An 18,900-nucleotide genomic window follows, 5' to 3' on the forward strand; every position below is an offset into this window, starting at 1 on the left:
GCCACTCTTTAGCATCAGTTTTCTCAGCTCTCACATGATGATCTCGTATTATGCTATTTCCTTGTGCTTGTTTCCTCTTTATATAAGATACACAAGTTTCAGAAGTAATGCGTGTCCCACAATGCGTGTTTTCTGTTTTCCATGTTGACTCTGAGCTGTGTTATAGAACAATTTATTAAAGGCCTTTAAGGTAATTTTTTTTATATACAAAAGAAAAATGTGCAAAATTTAAAATGCAGTTAACTAAGGCATCAAATTGCAGAGCATATATTCTCATTTTGATTTTGCCGCCACTGCGCCAGTGAAATTTAAGTTAAGGTTTGAGATGTACCCTGGTCACTATAATATCAGACCTTTTCATGATTGCCTTTGGGTTGTAGTTTCATAGGTGGGGGTGTATCTGCATCATCGTTTTCAAGCTGGGTACAAACATTGCTGCAGCTCAATTGGTGACATTTGTACAGTTCCTAAAACCACCACATGCATTTATAGGTTAGCTTCATCCGAAGTAGGCCTACGTCTCAAAAAGTAAAGAAAAAACAACTCAATGATTACAACTGTCTTCTTTGGAATGTTTTCTTAAACATAATACAAGTGAATTTTAACTTGTGTAAGTTATTCCTTTAACACAAGGAGATATGTCACCCCCCCGTGCCGTGCACAGTGCATTACTTACTTACCATGATCTTTAGACAGCAACCAAAACATGCACACTATTTAGTACATTAGACAGATTTCTTGACCCTGCAGGGTTCATGTTTGCCACGTAGCTGGATCTGGAAACTAGCGTTTCGTTAATTGTGATCAATTAATCACATGTATATTTAGCACGTTATGTTTTTTAATCGCTTAATCTATTTTTTAATCACTCTCGGATTCCTGTGCTTGAGTTGTGGGTGGAAAACAATGGCCAGTCCCACCTTGAAGTGGACACTGATTGGCTGTCCCTGTGTGTGGGCGTGGTTAACATACGCTGGTAGGCTCCCATTGTAACTGGACAGGCAGAAGGGTGAGTAGCGGAGAAGAGAGGTGAAAATGGAGAAGTTGTCGGTCCAGTGAAAGGGGAATTTACATTTCTAAAACGCCCCGACGGCATCGTTGATAAAGGTAAAGTTATGTTTTCTTTGTGGAAACGACTTTGCTTACCACCGAAGCAGCTCAAGTTTAGCCACATAAACACAAAGCACACGGTCTCGAGCGCAGCCACAGCTAACGTTAGCAGCAACGATGTTACCACAGCAACGCTCTTCTCCAAACTAGACTCGAGGAGAGCTCCACGCGCATGCGCAAATCTGTGACAGAGAGGCTGGCGAATGTTCTTGCCAAGTGGATGTAAATGGCTAGGACGGCATCTGTTCAAGTCTGTTAAAAATATAAATGACTTTATAAAGACCCTTTTTTTGTCATATATCAATCTTTGGATCTGCCACAATAATGTAATGAATTTATAGGAAAACACCTCAAGTTGAGGGCTTTTCTCAGCAATTTTTAGATTAAATTAAAAAGGAGACTAATTAGATTAATTAATTACATATCTAAATTCATTCATCTCTACTTTTTTAATTACTTGACACTAATTAAAACACGGCTAAATTAACAGCATGCTAACCCACAGTACAATTGGCCCATTCTATTGTTTAACCATAGCACAAATAAATATGCAAAAAAGAGCAAATAATTTGGTCTACCAAAATGTTTGTGCCATATATGTCAATATGATTTATTTTTAACCCAATTCATCACCTGATTGTCTCTTTGTCTGTGTGCAGAGTCTCCTCCAGAGAGGACAGGACGCAGACGGAGCGTTCCTGGGTCCTCTGATAAGACCACAGCCACGATGGAGCCAACGTCCACCACTGCCACGCCTTTCAGAGTCACCGTGAGTACTGTGAGTGTGCTTTTTATGTACCGTCTATCTTCCTTACCTGCTTTTCTTCATACCTGAGCTAGTTATCCTTCTAGATCTATGTTTTCAGGATCCTGGTGTGGTGTCCAGATGGACTCATGCTAACCTGGAAGTCATTTACTTAGAATGTACAATCGGAGCCTTTAAAGTTCCTGCACATCTGCACATCACATGTTGGGTGTGTCCTCCAATGTTTTTTTTTTTTTTTCCTCATACATTTTGTTTTATTTATGAGTTTCAAGTAAACTAACACAAATCCAACGTGTCCACACACCACAACACAGTTGTTCTCTTTGCACGTTATCTTACTCCTGTCAAACACGTACCGTACACAGGGAGCTCAGCTAGCATTTTTCTAACTCTATGATGCTTTTTCCATGTTTAATTCAGTCAATAAACAGTCAATTTATGAACCAAAAAAAAATCCACCATCAGTTTAAAGGATAATTCGTAATTAGCAGGGAATATTTCCATTAATAAATAACAAGCGTGGGGGATAGGGTTGCCACCTTTCAGAAATAGAAATAAGGGACGCCCTGATTTCAGCAGCTGAGGAGCCAAAAAAATTTAAAAAAAACTAGAATATGGTGTAAAAGTTAATTTATTTCAATAATTCAACTAGAATATGGTGTAATGGTTAATTTATTTCAATAGTTAAACTAGAATATGGTGTAAAAGTTAATTTATTTCAATAATTAAACTAGAATATGGTGTAAAAGTTAATGTATTTCAATAATTCAACTTAAAAGGTGAAACTAATATATTACCTAGTCTTATTACATGCAAAGCAAGATATGTTAAACCTTTATTTTTTTTATAATTTTAATGATGGAATTGTTTATTGATTTCATAAAATATTCTCTAATTTATTTTTTATTTGGGGTTTTCATAAACTGTGAGCCATAATCATCAAAATGATAACAAATAAAGGTTTGAAATATTTCACTTTGAATGTAGTGGGGAAATAATATATTTGTTTCACCTCTAGTTAAATTTACTACGAATGACGTTTTGCAATATATTCAAATGTTCCGACCTTCACCTGTATATTATGACATCAATAAATAAGAGCATAATATATGTCCGTATTGGTTCAATACGGAACGCAACTTTTAATTCCCAATTCCCAACCCCTACCTGGAGGTGAAGCCCGGGTCCTCCCCGCTGTCTGGCACACACATAGAAAGATCTGGGCACAGACGCAGCAGGTCCTGTTGTCCCGCCACAAAGATTTTGCTGGACTTAATCTTTCCTGTGTTTTATTTTGTTCATTATTGATACATTTAGTGTTGATGTGTGTGTGACAGACGTGTGTATGGGGCGTTAATGAAAATACGGGACAAATCGCGTCCCGTATTAGTTCAATAAGGGACGCCACATTTTTTTCTCAAATAAAGGACAATTCCGTACGGGTGGCAACCCTAGTGGGGGACGACAACCCAGAGGTAAGGTGTAAACACTCAAAGTCGGCCAAGCCTTGTGTCTCTCAGAAACAGCCATCCCCACATAAATGTTCAGCTTTTAGAGTGGCTTAGCTCTGGATTAAGAAATAAATAACACATATTACAAAACTCTCATGGGTTCAAAAGCAGAAATGTTCAGTCATTATAAAATGTTACATACTGTAGTAGATGTAGACTGTTAACATGTGTGTTACGGTGAGCCCCCTCTATGCGCTGGTGCATGCCCCAGCATGTGATCGGGCTGCTCCGTGGCAGCAGCAGCTCAATCTTCTAATACACAGCATGGACAGGGACATAACAAACTGTCAGTTCACTGGAGGTGAAACTGAGCTGAAAACAGCAGTGGAAACAGACAAAAAAAAAACTTAAAGAAAATTGAAACCCATGGGAAAAGGACTTAAATCAAACGGGCTGCCGGTGAGCTAAACATTCTTTCCTTGGACTGGTTAAAAAAATCATTGATTGTTTGTATGTAATTTTCATAATTAAAAAAGAAGTCATGACATGTGAAACATGAGTATTGAAAATCCCTCTATAAGTGCAATTGTGTGTGAAAGTGAGGTTTGTGAATTCTGGAGGAAAAGTAGTACCTCATCCGCATAAAGACTTATTTTGTGATCTGATGTTTTGCATTGTATACCTTTTTAATATTTAGATTTTGCCTAATAGCTGCTGCTAAGGGCTCAATAAATATTGCAAATAGTGAGGGTTGCCCTCTTTCTCCTTGTCTGGTACTTCTTTGCAAGTTAAAGCTTGTTGAGACTTGATCATTTGTCCTTACACGTGCCTTGGGAGAACTATATAATGTCTTTATCCAGTCGATAAAAGATTTGCCAAATCCAAATATGTGTAAAGTTGCCAATAGAAATTTACAATTTATCCGATCGAATGCTTTTTCTAAGATATAATAGTAGTTTCCTGGTTATTGATACTCGAATGATCTATAATATTGAGTAATCTACGAGTGTTAGTAGAAGAATGTCTACCCTTAATTAAACCTGTTTGATCTGGATGTATAATAGAAGGGGTGACTCTTTTCAGACGTTCGGTAAGAGCTTTGCTGATTATTTTAAGATCTACATTTATTAGTGATATTGGGCCGTAGCTTGTAAGGGTAAGCTTTTATTCTCAACATTTAGGATCATTTTATAAAATGTTGGTGCTAAGATGCTCCAGAATTCCTTATAGAATTCGGCTGGAAAGCCATCTGGGCCCGGAGCTTTATTATTGGGCATATGTTGAAGAGCTTCATGGAGTTCTCCCATTGAGAGCGGCATATCTAAATTCGTAACTTACTCCTGATGTAACTTTGGCAGATTAATTTTTCCAAGAAACTGATCGATGGATTGGTCGGATGGTTCGATTTGTGATGAATATAGTTTACAGTAAAAGTCTCTAAAAACTGAATTTATTAAACAGGGATCATGCGTAATCTTCCCTGATTGGTCCTTAATAAATGTTATGGTTGTTTTTTCCTTGTTTACTTTTAATTGATTGGCTAAATATTTCCCTGATCTGTTGGCATATGCAAAGTTCTCCAGGCGAAGCCTTTGTACTAGAAACTGTGTTTTTGTATCAATTATTTTATTTAATTCTATCTTAATTTTCCTTATTCTATTAAGGATATGTTCGTCTGCAGAGGTCCGTAAGACCTCCTCTAATGCTTTAATTTTGCATTCTAATTCCTTTGTTTTTAAGTTATCTTTATTTTTCTTATTTGAAGAAAAGGAAATTATTTTACCTCGCATTACTACTTTTCCTGCTTCCCATAGAACACTCGCTGTTGTTTCCGGTTGATCGTTATGTTTTAGAAATATGGGGGGGGGTGGGTTGGGGGTTGACAACAATATGTCCCATTCTTTTTTGAAAAAATGTATAAAGTCGGGGTCTTTAAGCAATGATGTATTAAATCTCCAATTTCTAGAGGGTGGTACGCTGCCCCTCTTCCCCAGAAGGAAAGAAACTGGTGCGTGATCGCTAATAATAATTGGGTGGATTTGATCTCTCATCAGAGAGCTGCTAACTAAAAAGTAATCTAACCTGGAATATGAGTGATGAACAGCTGAGAAAAAAGTATAATCCCTGGGAGTTTGGTGGAGAGAACGCCATGTATCGCAAACACCCAGATCATTCATATATTGCTTAATAATACTTGCGGACTGCCAACTCCTGTGACCGCCTGTGTTACTGAGCATGTCCACACCAGGGTCCAACACCAGGTTGAGGTCTCCTCCGATGATGGCTGAAAGTGAAAGTGAGGTGAAAAAAGAGTTATCCACATTTGGACCATATACATTAGAAATACATAAATTAATATTTTAAATGTGCAGAGCTAATATTATATATCTAATTATTATTATGAAATGTTACATTTTATTTACATTGGGTTTATTTTGTGTATTTAAAGGTGTTTTACCTATTCATACTTCTTCTCAAATAAACTTGGAGAACGAGTGAAGTACAGAATCTGTCAAATCCTTCCTTTTCAAGTGTGGAAGCCATGCAGTTGTGAATACACTTGACAATGTGTCTCCTCTTGTTCTGGGTTTGACAGATTTTTAAATACAAATGTGACAAAGAAACTGATTGTTTTGATATGAGCACAAATTAAAGAGTGCTTATTAAAAGGAAATCCCAAGAACTCAAGGCTTTTATATGACCAAAAGACTAATGATTATTGATCAGGAGTTTCCTAAGCAGCTTTTTTTTTCTCTCTAAGGGAAAGATTGATAGATGGAAGAGTAGTAAAGTTATCCTGCCTGTGTCATGTGACTGCTTAACTTGCATCCCTGGGCTTAGTATTAAGATACAATTGCTTTTTAAATCAGAAAACAAACTTGACCAGAGGAAATTTGAGCTTGTTTTGCACTTTTTCATTACAATGCCCCCTTCTGGACATTGTTGGTATCACATGAAAAGTTCCACCTGGACATTTTGAGAAACCTTTGTTTGATTTGTTAGTTTGAGTGTAAGAAAACCAGCCAGGTGATTTAACTGAAGCAGGGACAGGACGATGAGGTATGCATACAGCAGAGAAAAATGAACAGATTCTATGAAGGTAAAAGATTACTGTATGGGTCAGGGGACTGGGTACATACAGGGTACATATAGTCCAAGCACAGTATCCTTCGTTCTTACAATGAAAAGAGTTGTGGTGACATCTGAGGCAGTCCTCCCAGGCCTTGAGCTAAATCTGTTAAGATGTTTTTTCACCCCTGTGTTTACAGAGCGATGGTTCAATATCCGCAAGCACACGTGCACACACAGCACACCCCCAAGCTCTTCTCTACAATATTTCTCATTATTACGCCAAAAACTGAAGTGCATTCATACCCGGGCCTTTCAAAATTTGATTCATAAAAAGCAGATGATTAAAGATATGTTACATTTTAGCAGCTTCTCCTTTTTGCCTTTGACTTAATCCAACAGACAATAAACGTTCCCTGTCTAAGTGTGTCATGTTGCCGTCCCGCTGGTTACCCAGGCTGACTTGATTGATTCTCAGTTGTGACTTAGAGTGGATAAAAATCTCTCTCTTTCTCCACTCTCCCATTCTCTCATCTCCTCCACGATAATAGCAGGAGGTCTAATTGAACAGGTAGAACTCTTGTTTTCTTGTAGTTTGTGCAAGAGGAGGACAAGATAGGTTGTTCTGTGCGCAGGGAACACCCCGCTGATTGCACAGGCGCTGATTCTATCAGTCCCCAATAAGGGAGCCTGAAATTGCAGAGCCAAGGGAACAGAATAATGTGTCACAAGCATTTGTTTTAATTTCATTACAAAAAATAATAGCAGAAAAACAGAGCTGAAATATTAGGGCTGATTTAATAGTCCGAGATTACAATCAAACACTCAAAGTTTATGCACTTGTACACAAACATACACACACTTGGCTTGCAAAGAGGTAACACATTTGCTCTGTAAACAATGTAATGGAGTCAATATTGATGGATTCGTTCCATAGGCATCAAATTCCCTATTAATCAAGTACAACAAGCCAAAACAGAAGGTGGGCTGCTGAAAACCTGCTGTCATCCACTTCGTGTGCATGTTGAATCAGATTATTCCAGTCCTTTTACTGTCAAGCAGAGAACTGTGAAATAATCAAAGAAATTCAGGTTTATGCCAGCATGCTACTCCATAACTTCCACTGACTGTCGTATCTTATTTAGACAAGTTGGGAGAAGAAAACAAAAACAGTGGCTCTGTACTTCAACCTTTTATTTTTGCTTTATTTTATTGGTAATATACAATGTTTGCATATCGAGTCAGACCAAAAAAGGGTGGTAGGGGAGTGTCAATAAAAAGGGTCCTTCAGTTTACTGGCAACCTGTCCAAGTTGTACCCCTTCCTGTCACCTGAATAGAGCCGGGGCCCAGGAGAGCCCTGTGACCTCTGAATAGGAGGAAGCAGGTGTAGATTATAAATGAATGGATGATAGATTTAGTGCTAATAAGGAGGAGTGGCTTACTGTTGCCTATCAGCAAGAAGGTTCCTTGTTCCACCCCCGGGCCCGGCAGGAGTCTGTGTGGAGTTTGCATGTTCTCCTCGTGTTAGAAGAGAGTGTGCATGGTTGTCTGTCTGTATATGTGACCCTGTGGTAGACTGGCGACCTGTCCAGGGTGTACCTGTGCCTTTTGCCTGTAATGAGCTGGGTCACGGGGGTCACAGGATAAAGCGGGTATAGAAAACGGATGGATAGAGGGAGAAGTACTAAAATATCTATTACAGGTGATTTCACCGAGTAAGTGTCATGACAATTTGGTAGAAAAAAGGGATGTCCGATTGTTGGTGGAGAGTTTGGGGAGCAACAATAAGCTTGATTGAGAGATATCTTTCAGTGATTTCTTTAATGAAAGATTGGAAGTGATTTGCAGATTTTTCCCTATAATAAAATTAAATAATTGAAGGCATCTGGAGGTGTTTCAGGGCATAAAGGGCACATGTGAAAGATTAAGCTGAGGGCCTCTGATTTCTAATCACCCAGATGGCACAGCATCAGGAACCATCCGTCATCAATAACCGTTATGACCACATGGGCGAGGAATTGTTTGAGAACCGTTCGTCCAGCTTAACAACATGAAGCCACATCGAGAAATGAGCGAAGGTTATATTGACATCTCTTGGAGGCCTCTTGGATTTTTCCTGCTTAACAAATCCTGCACTCAGCTCAGTCAGGTTCACATCCACGTTGTGGAACCACTGGCGTTCATGTCTGTACACTTGCACCTGACACTGTTTTCTTTTTGTGTCACTGTTGTTTTTTAGTCTTCTGTATTGTGGTTTTTATATCTTTTTATCATAGGTTGTCTTTTATATCGTGTATGTTATATGTATATATATATATATTTTTTTTTATGGTACTATGGACTTCTTCTCAAGATGTGTCTTTAATAAAGTTTGAATTGAATTGAATTGATGGACCAACACAAACTGGATACGTGCGTTTTGTCCAACCGACAATCTCTAAACTGACGTTATTCTGAAAGAAATGACACTTTTCCACTAGTACCTACTCGGCTCTACTCATCTCAGCTCGGCTCGACTGAAGTTGGCCTGGTTTCTTTTCCATAACAATTCAGCACCTGGAGCAGAAGTAGGAAGTCAGAGTGAAGCTGCTGTGATGTATTTGATTGTGTGATATAAACGAAGAAAACGATGTGGAAAGATGTAGAACCTGGAGGACATGATATATGTGCCGCTGGGTCTGTGGCTGGTGTTTGATATCAAGTTAAAAAATGAGAGTGAGAGAATCTTTGAGCGCGCAACGCTTTTTAATTTTTTTTAGTTTGTCTCGGCTGCTGAAAAGTCAGTTGGTAGCCGCGAGCAGCTATGAAGAGACAGAGCTCCTGGTGGATCTGGTCCTTCCTTATCGCCGGTCTTGATCCCTTTTTAATTCTCTCCTCAGCCACCAGGTTTATGAACATCTGCACCTCAGAGTTGGATCATAAAACAAGAAGCCATCAGTCGCTGTTTCGCTGATGTCTGCATCCTGACTCAGACGTGTCTGACTGCAACCTCCCGACCAATCGGTGGCCTGTAGTGTGATGACGTCAGATACAGCCCGACTGAGCCCGCTTAGAACCTCGGCAGAGTAGTAACAGAAAAAGTATCTACTCGGCACGGGTAGACCCCTCGTGGGAAAGCGCCAAACCGAGTCGAGTCGAGCTGAGTAGGTACTAGTGGAAAAGCGCCAAAATATTTGCCGTGTCCGTCAGACCACAGTCCATACTGTTATCGGGAACAAGTCCAAAAGCAGCCTCGGTGATGGTATGGGGTCGTATCGGTGCCCTTGGAAACTTTTTCCCTTCTGCGACCATAACAGTACACTGTAAAAAAAAAAAATACTGGCAGCTGTGGTTGCCAGAATTTCACCGTAAAAAAACACGTCAACAATGTATATGACATTACGGTATGCTTTTCAGGCAACCATAAATTTCATAGTTGAGAACTGTTGTGTTTACGGTAAATTACTATGAAAAACAGACATATTGTAAACCTGTTTATGTAGAAATTACAGTATGTTTTTGCATAATGTTGAACAGTTTTATACTGTAAATTTAAATGTAAACATCAGCTAAATCTGTAATTTAGACAGAATAATACAGTTAATTTTAGGGTAATTACATGCTTGTGATATTACGTTTTTTTCAAATTTTTTACCAAAAAATTATATTTTTACAGTAAAATTGTGTGATTTCTACATATTATTACAGTAAAAAGTATAGTTATGTACTCTTTCTTGATTTAGGGTAATATAATGTATCTAGTACAGTGATATACTATTTTTGATTTTACGGTCTTTTACTGTTGCTTTTTTACAGTTTTTCACTGTAATTTTTACGAACATTTCCTACAGTGTAATGTAGAAAAGGATATTGAGATTTTACAGAAGCATGTGCTTTTTTCACAGGATTACATGTACTTTTACAGGTGAATTGGCAAACCTGCCCCCCCCCCACAAAAAAAAGTAAATTTTTACACAATTGCGCACTTTCAGCGAAAACCATGTCCTGCTTTGATTGTCTTGGTGAACAATGATTAGTATTGTACGCTTTTGAAACATCTGCTAAAACAAAGAGTGATCAGAATACGCGCCACAGGGGGGAAAAAAAAAAGTTAATTCTTCTCTATTGGACCGTCTTTTGTTTCAGTTCTCTCTGCAGCTATTTCCATGCTCTGCTGAGCCCTCATCCGCCGGTGACCTTGGCACTTGTTTGCCATACTTTTCTCTTCACTTTCCCCCTCATTTAGTTTCATTCTATTGCTTTTTCTATCAACTCATGCTCTGCCACCTCCACATTTGTGCTCCAATTTTTCCATTTATCCTCCTCCCGTAAGTCATCCCTCCCTGTCAGCCACTCGCTGTTATTTTCTCCAGGTTTTTTTTTGACTGGTCTATTTTGTATTTATATTATTCGCCCTCTGTATCTCTTTATTATTCCCAGTCATTTAATGCCGCTTTCCTTGTTTACGACACTGTCTCCTTTTTCTATCAAAAGTCTTGCCCATCTTTCAAACACCTTGTCATGTTTCTGAAGGAGTTCATCAACACGTATCGTCAAATGGAAAGCTTCTGCCCGAGCCGCTCTGCTAATCAAACCCCCTGCCCACACCCACATATATATATATGGATGTGGAATAAATTGTGTATTTACGGGGCGAGGAGAGCATTTGATTTCGACAGCCTCCCTGTCAAGAGCGTCAGGTGGTTTCTCGCTCGGCAGCAATGACTCAGCTCTGTTCATTCAGCTAAAAGCTCCTGACCACAGTTCAGCGGTGACATCAGTAGTAACCCCTCTGTTGCCCACATCTCTCACTTGACAGGGCTGGATGTCCTCGTTTAGCTTACTCATGGACATTTGTGCAGTCTTTTCATTCTTTTGTTCTCCCCATTGTTGTGATTTGAATAATTCTGCAGCTTAATTCCTATTCTGTGTTTTTTAGGCTGACTCTCCTTGAGAAATAGATGAAGAGCATTTTGGATAACAGTTATTGATTTACAATAAAGCTGATAATTACGAGTATTAGGGCCAAACAAAAAAACAAAAAAAGGAAATTACGAGAATAAAGTCATAATATTACGAGAATAAAGTCGTAAAATTACGAGAATAAAGTCATAATATTACGAGAATAAAGTTGTAAAATTACGAGAATAAAGTCGTAATATTACGAGAATAAAGTCGTAAAATTACGAGAATAAAGTCATAATATTACGAGAATAAAGTCGTAATATATTATAAATATATAAATATAACTTCACAAGATGCTCAATATTCCTCATTTTAACACAGGGAGAAGAAGCTCTTCCTGTTAGAGTTCTCATAAATTATATTCTCATAATATTACGACTTTATTCTCGCAACATTACGACTTTATTCTCGTAATGTTACGACTTTATTCTCGTAATTTTACGACTTTATTCTCGTAAAATTCCGACTTTATTCTCATAATATTATGACTTTATTCTATTACGACTTTATTCTCGCAACATTACGACTTTATTCTCGTAATTTTACAACTTTATTCTCATTATATTATGACTTTATTCTCGTAATTTCCAATGTTTTTTGTCTTAGTTTGGCCCTAATACTCCGTCGTAGATAATGTTCAGTGTCAGGGTCTTAATTCAGATTAGGTCAGATTAATTCACAAATGGGGATAAAATAAAAAGTTCTCATTCATCTAATTAGTACCTCATTGCTTGGTTTCAAGAAATAGCTGGAAAGTTTTTTTTACAGAAGCACTATATCCAAACACCAAAAAAAAAACACCAGAGGTCACAGTAAAATGACAATTTGCCTTTTTTTTTAATCATTAATATCAATCAGTAAACTTTTTTCTTTTATTTTTTTTAATTGGATTTATTTTAAGTACAACATTATTTTTTTCTTATGCTCTTTGTCCAAATGAAATAAAATGTAATTCCTGACGGCCTTAAATGAGATGCAGGATATGGCCGGAGAAGACAGAGACGAGATCCAGGACTTGAACTTGATGCAGCTGCAAGGACTTTCAGCTTCTGCACATCTACTTCAGCTACCTGACACCGTTATGTTTTGTTAACGGTCTGTATCGGTTGTTAAACCGTGTTGTTTGGAATATGGAATAGAGTTAAAAAATATTGATAAACCAGTTTAAGCAGACGGCGGCTCAGTCCGGAGCATCCTGACTTTAAGCTTTTAGTGTGGACTGAGCTCCACACTCCCCACAACTGTTAGACTGGATTTTATAGTTTGTAATATATATGTTCTATTACTGTGGAAATCATTGTGCGTTCTCTTTTTTTTATAAAGCCTCCCATGAATACAGACACAACATTTCCTGGAATTCATATAGATAAAATGAGTCATAATATAATGTGTATTTGTAAAATGAATGCTTTGCTGCCTTTACAATAATTTGTTTGCATCCTGTTTTCCTCAAGCTGTCTCTGTAGTGTTTCTACTTCTTATTTTCAGCAGCTCTCGGTAGCTCCTTCATTTCCTTAGAACCTTGCATTATGGAAAAAGAATGTGCCTGAACAGCACAATTAAAAACTTTAATGATTTACAGGGAATACTGACAGATTTAACAACAGTATCCCCTGTTTTAACACACTTTAAAACTGACGTTTATCATAATCACGTGATCTGAAATTCAAACACTTTATGTGTGTAGATAATGGTGATAAAGAATCTCCTTATTAGCAAAGACTTAAGTATACTGACATAAGCAAGTCTTTTGTTCTCCGGCCAGGGGGCCTCCTGATGGCAGGTGTTGTTCATCAGGATGCTCAGGCTGCTTTGTGATCGTTTGCCAAGCTGTGTGGAAGTCACTCTCTAATTATCCCCGTTCCATTGTAGCTTAGGGAGACTATTCACGCTGTAGGTGGTAATTATCATACAAGTGTGTTAATGGCCTGAATGGGATGCAGGGAGGTCTTTTCTATGTGCAATTTGCCTCTCGCTACCATATGAAAAGTGTGAGAATGGCAGAAGGTTAAAGCACTACAGGTAATATCTGTTTCTCTTCAGTGTGTTTCCTGAAACTCTCTTATCTGACCTTTGTGTATTAAACAGCTGCTGTGTTTGATCGTAATAAGAGGCTACACTTCAACCTTTTTACCGGTTGAGCTTGTTGTCCTGATTACGTTGATGAAATTCCATTCTTTCTTGAACAATATTCATTAGTAAGTCCTTTTTTTTGTTGTTGCCTTCTTTAAAATCTTAAAGAAAAGCCAATTAGATTTCACTCTACAAAACTTGGAACACCATGCCATTTTTGCACCAATGAACTCATTGGTTCATTATTTCTCACTTTTGACGCAAGCTAGCAGTTGCCATGGAGACAAGGAGGTGCTTGCTGGAGTGAGATTGCAGATGTTAAAAAAGGCAAAAACGCTAGCTCGCACAAAAAGGAACAATCAAGTGACAAGAACTGCATTGACTTCATACTTTGTCACAAATGATTGCTTACTTTTCTGGTGCATGAATATTGTCTATCAGTTTGTTATGTGTGTGTGCTGCTGAGAATCTCCTCTCATCTTCTTTTAGTCAAGCTCTTAGTTGACTTAGTTAGAGGTTACTGGAAGTTTTATATCTCTCTATTTTCAGGATGTTTAGAGTTTAAAGTTTATTAATTTAGCACAAAAAGATGCATGAAGCACTGCGCAAGGAGGGAACGAAGTTCTATAGTCTATGTTCTACGTGTCCAGCTTCACTCTGGCTTTGACGTGATCTGTCCTCATTTGTAACCTCATCCATGACATCGCCTCTCTTGACTTTAGCTGTTGAGCCTAAACGTGCAGCTGTTGAAAAGTTCGTACTCACTCTTTTAGTCCTGTGTTTGTGTAATCAACTGATTATCTGCAAGTGTATTCAGTCTAAGAAGAACATGAAAAAAACATCTAAATTTTGCCAAGCTGTATCTTTTTTTTAATTTTTTTTATCCATCTTCAAAGTCTAGACAAGCTCCTGGTAATTTCAGTGTAGCACATCAGTTTTATGTATTTTTTTTTTATTTTTATTTTTTATTTTTAACATACAGTGCAAACAGCGACAAAAGACGACATCAGTTACAATGATATGTATCTAGGTGTGTGTGTGCGTGTGTGTGTGCGTGTAAATAAGATGATGAAAGTAGATAAATAAATTAAGAATATTAATTTGAGAATTAATAAGTAAACAAATAAATAATTATCATATAGAGTGGTGTAGCACGATATAATATAAATATAGCATAATAATATAGTAATATCCTAATATAACATAATAATTTTTATAATATTATAACAAATATAACAAAATGATATGACCATACTATAATATATAACAATATAATACTATAGTTTAACATCCCATGATATTTCATAACTTAATATAATAATACACTATGAAACAATATATCATGATAATGCCAGGAATAATTATTAGAATTAGAATTGGTAATTTATGTATTGCAATGAGGGGTGAGGTCAGACCGGGGCGTCAGGGAAGCGAGCAGGAGCCCCCACCAGACTCCAGTTGCCCGACCGGGAGCCCCAGCAAGAGGCAGGTAGGACGGCAGTGAAAGGAAAACCCCCCTCCCTTTTTGATTTTAAGCATTTTTAAATTGGGGGGATCGCATCTCGGACCGTAACCAGACCCAGAGGAGGCTGCTGGCCCGTTGTAGATCTGACCTGCTGTGTTTCTCCTAGTCTGGGCAACTCCCAGACCCTGAGGAGGGGGTTTTCCAGCTGAGGAGAAGCTTTCCAATTTTTCATTATTCATTTATTTTATTTAATTATTTATTTGTCCCCCCCCCCCCCACCACCCAGGGCCCCGCCATGGCCCCACAGAGCCAGGCTTGGATTCCCCGCCCACCTCCACCCTCGGCCAGTCCAGCCCGGCCCCCCCCCACCCGCCTTTACTATATTTATAATATAATGATAACTTCATTATCATGATTACTGTTCAGATTAAAAAGTAATATTACCAAAAAAAATAAAAAATTAGTTGTGATGATGGTTTGATAATAAAACCACAACATTAGTAATAATAATGATAATATTCACAATTATGATCTTAATTAGAACCAACATGTATATACTAATAATTTCACTCATCAAAAATGACAGCAACAATTATTGTTATCGTCACAGTCATAATCATGGTTGTAATAATGACAATAATGTAATAATCATAACAATATGATAATGTAGTAATAATAATAATATATAATAGGTATAATAATATATTTAATATATGGTGATATAATAATTTAACAATAGTAATATATATAATATGTAATAATACTATATATAATGGCTATATGATCTTATAATAATATGATCATAACTGATAAAAAATAACAATATAGTAAGAGTTGTAAGTGACAACAAATGAACAGAAAAGAGAGGTATTTGTAAAAGGAATCAGCTCTAGATGTATTGTAAAAAGGGGGAACAAGTGTTTTCATAGGATGCGATGTTATTTTTCAAAATCTTTCTAATGTTTTTCTAGGTTTGAGTGATCTGTTAGAAGATTAAGCCAGTGGGTTATGGATATCTTTGTTCTGTCTTTCCAGTTCAATAGTATGGTTTTCTTGGCGATAGTTAAAGATATTAACAGAAATTATGTGTGTTGTTTGGGTATATGTGATGAAGAGAGGTCACCTAGTAATGCTATAATGGGGCTTATGGGGATGCTGAGGCCGAGCATCTCTGATAGCCTGTTCATGACCTCCGACCAGAAGTTCTGGATGGGTGGGCAGTGCCAGAGGGCGTGGATGTAATTATCTACGGAGGTTGAACAGAGTGAACAGGAATTATTTTGGCTGAAACCCATGCGGTAGAGTTTGTGTGTGGTAATGTGTGTTCTGTGTAAAACTTGTGTACTGAATTAATTGGTTTTTAGAGTTGCATGTCATAGAGAAGGTGTTATTGCATATGTTTAGCCAGTTTGTGTCTGTCTGTAGGTTGTTGAAATCTGTGGTCCATTTGTCTATTGGGATTGGTATTGTGGTGTCATTGAATGCTAGGATCTTGTAAACTAAGCTGTATCTGAACAAACCTAAAGACCTTTAGAGCAATGTTTTAAGGACAGGTGAGACCAAAGTGGAGTTGTTTGGCTTATAACGTCTAGTACCAAGTTTGGTAAAACTAGAAGAGTCATGATGATTCGGAGTTGTTTTCCTGCTACAGAACCTGGGCACCTTGGGATCATTGACATGTCCATGAAGTCCTCTGTATGTCAGAGTTTTCCAGAACCAAATATGAGGCCATCTGTGTGCCTGCTAAAACTTGATCCAAAGCAAACTGGCAAATCTACATCAGGACGGGTAAAGGAAAAACAAAACAAGTACCGTATTTTCTGGACTATAAGCCGCTACTTTTTTCATAGGTTTTGAACAATGCAGCTTATACAAAGGTGCAGCTATTCTGTGGATTTTTCTTCCACCACTAGGGGGAGTGCTAACCGGAATTAGAATAAAAACTAAGACAAAATAAATGCGAAGAAGAATACGCTACTTCTTCTTTAGCAGATAGAAGTAGGTAGAAGCAGATTTCAAACAGATAAATAGATACCGGTTATTTTCTCTTGGTTCTGTCCCGTTTTAATCAGCAAAGTTGCTGCCGTGTTAAAAGACACTGTTAGGAAAGGATCTATTTAGGTACAAACATGTACATCATTTACAGTTCAAAATCCTTCTGTACATGTAGTAAATATCTAATCTAACAACATAAATATCTGCGGCTTGCATATCTTTTTTTTTTAAATAGAGCAGATGCGGCTTATATACAGGTGCTGCTTGTATATCTTTTTTTTTATTGTTTTTTTTTTTTAAATAGAGCGGGTGCGGCTTATATACAGGTGCGGCTTATAGTCCAGAAAATACGGTATTTGGAATGGCTAAGTCAAAGTGCAGATCTCACCCATCTCCCAACCGAAATGCTGTTGCAGAGCTGAAACCAGGTTGCAAAGAAGATTGTGCCCACGTGTCCAAGATCTACTATGATCAGATGACTTGATTTGTTTTTATGCAAAAATAGAGCAGTAAAAGAGGATATACCAACTTTATAACTTTAGACTCTGTCGTGCTGTTCAGGTCAGTTCAGGTAAATTATTGACATCTTGAGTCTTTTCTAATAAGCAGGCCCTGACATTGTTTTATTGAATGTCTTTGTCCATCAGGGCTTTCTAAGTCGACGGCTGAAGGGTTCCATCAAACGCACCAAGAGTCAACCCAAACTTGACCGCAACTCCAGCTTCAGACACATCCTTCCTGGCTTCAGGAGCGTCGACAATGACAGGTAGGCATGTGCTAGGGCACGTTTGTCCACACACCGATTTTGGTGTCTCAGTACAACTATATATGTTTTTTTCCTTCTCGGTCAGGAGGGGATATTTGAGTGCTTATGTCTTTTAAGCCTCAGCATGTTTTCTAAGAAGTACATTGTCAAAACAATGATCTTGAAGTATTTTTGGAACAGAGAGCTCCATCCCAAAATAGAAACATTAGGTTATGGTTGAATTGGTGAACAGATGTCTAAGTATTACTTGAAAGACAGCTGCTCGCTCTGAAGAAAGTTTATTGTCAGGACGGAGGACATCAAAACACAACTTTTAATAAGGGCTGTAATGAATGAACAAAGTAAGACGGCGACAATGTGCAACGGCCTTTAGGATTAGTCCTGCAGAGGAAGGGAGAACAAAACAGGCTTAAAATATCAAACTGCTTAGCAAGCCACAAAGCACCTCCAGCGGAGTGGTGGGAGGTTATAACTTGAAGCATCTCCATTCAGTCAAGAATGTCAAATGCAAGAACACGGTCTCAGTCTGGAGCTAAATTAGTCACACTCCCTGGAGGAGGCTATGAAGCTGTCATGAAAACACCTCACCAGAGGAATTTCTGTCACTTTCACTAATTCTTATCACATCTGTTTTTTTTCTGTTTAATAGCCAAGATTATCTTTTTCCCTTCTTTTAAATACTGGTTCAAATAATGAGGCTGATTGTAGACATTCCTCCTTCGGCAAACCTACGTATGATTTCTATGAACATCCTCAACAAAGTAAAGGAATAGGGGAATTTTTTTTTTTTCCTTTCAGTCAAAGGCGTACATTCAGGGTCTTATTTAAGAAAAAAACTAAAACTAAACAACAGGTGAAAATGAAATGTTTTACCAAGAGCACAAACACTGACCCTACACGCTCAAAGAAAACACCCTCATTTGTCCTTTTGTCATCTATACAACCTTGTGAACTCAACATGAGCTTTTAAATACTTTTGAATAAACCTGTCCAGCTGTTAGGGCTGGGCGATATATCGAGATTTTAATATATATCGATATATTTTCAAACGCGATATGGTACGAGACAATATCGTTTATATCGATTTAAAAAAAAAAAAAAAAAAATTATGATTTTGATATACAGTAGCTTATTTTGTGACAAATTGACTTGAATGTTTTATTTGAGATTTGCACAAATGTTTTGTTATTTGCACAACTGTCAACCTCAGTGGAAAAGTCTGCCTGTTACTGTCTACATTGTATTAATTGTACAGTGTA

At 37.7% G+C, this 18,900-nt stretch overlaps 1 protein-coding gene across 1 annotated transcript in view; it reads left to right on the plus strand.

The window, feature by feature from the left end:
* Positions 1 to 18,900, plus strand: part of dab2ipb (DAB2 interacting protein b) — a 168,718-nt gene that overhangs the window by 31,765 nt on the left and 118,053 nt on the right. Inside the window, 2 exon segments of the mRNA XM_061733807.1 lie at positions 1,770 to 1,888; positions 17,523 to 17,641. Of these exon segments, the coding sequence (XP_061589791.1) occupies positions 1,770 to 1,888; positions 17,523 to 17,641 (238 nt within the window).

The sequence above is a fragment of the Cololabis saira genome, chromosome 11 (genome assembly GCF_033807715.1).
Source record: "Cololabis saira isolate AMF1-May2022 chromosome 11, fColSai1.1, whole genome shotgun sequence".
In the NCBI taxonomy this organism is placed as follows: Eukaryota; Metazoa; Chordata; class Actinopteri; order Beloniformes; family Belonidae; genus Cololabis; species Cololabis saira.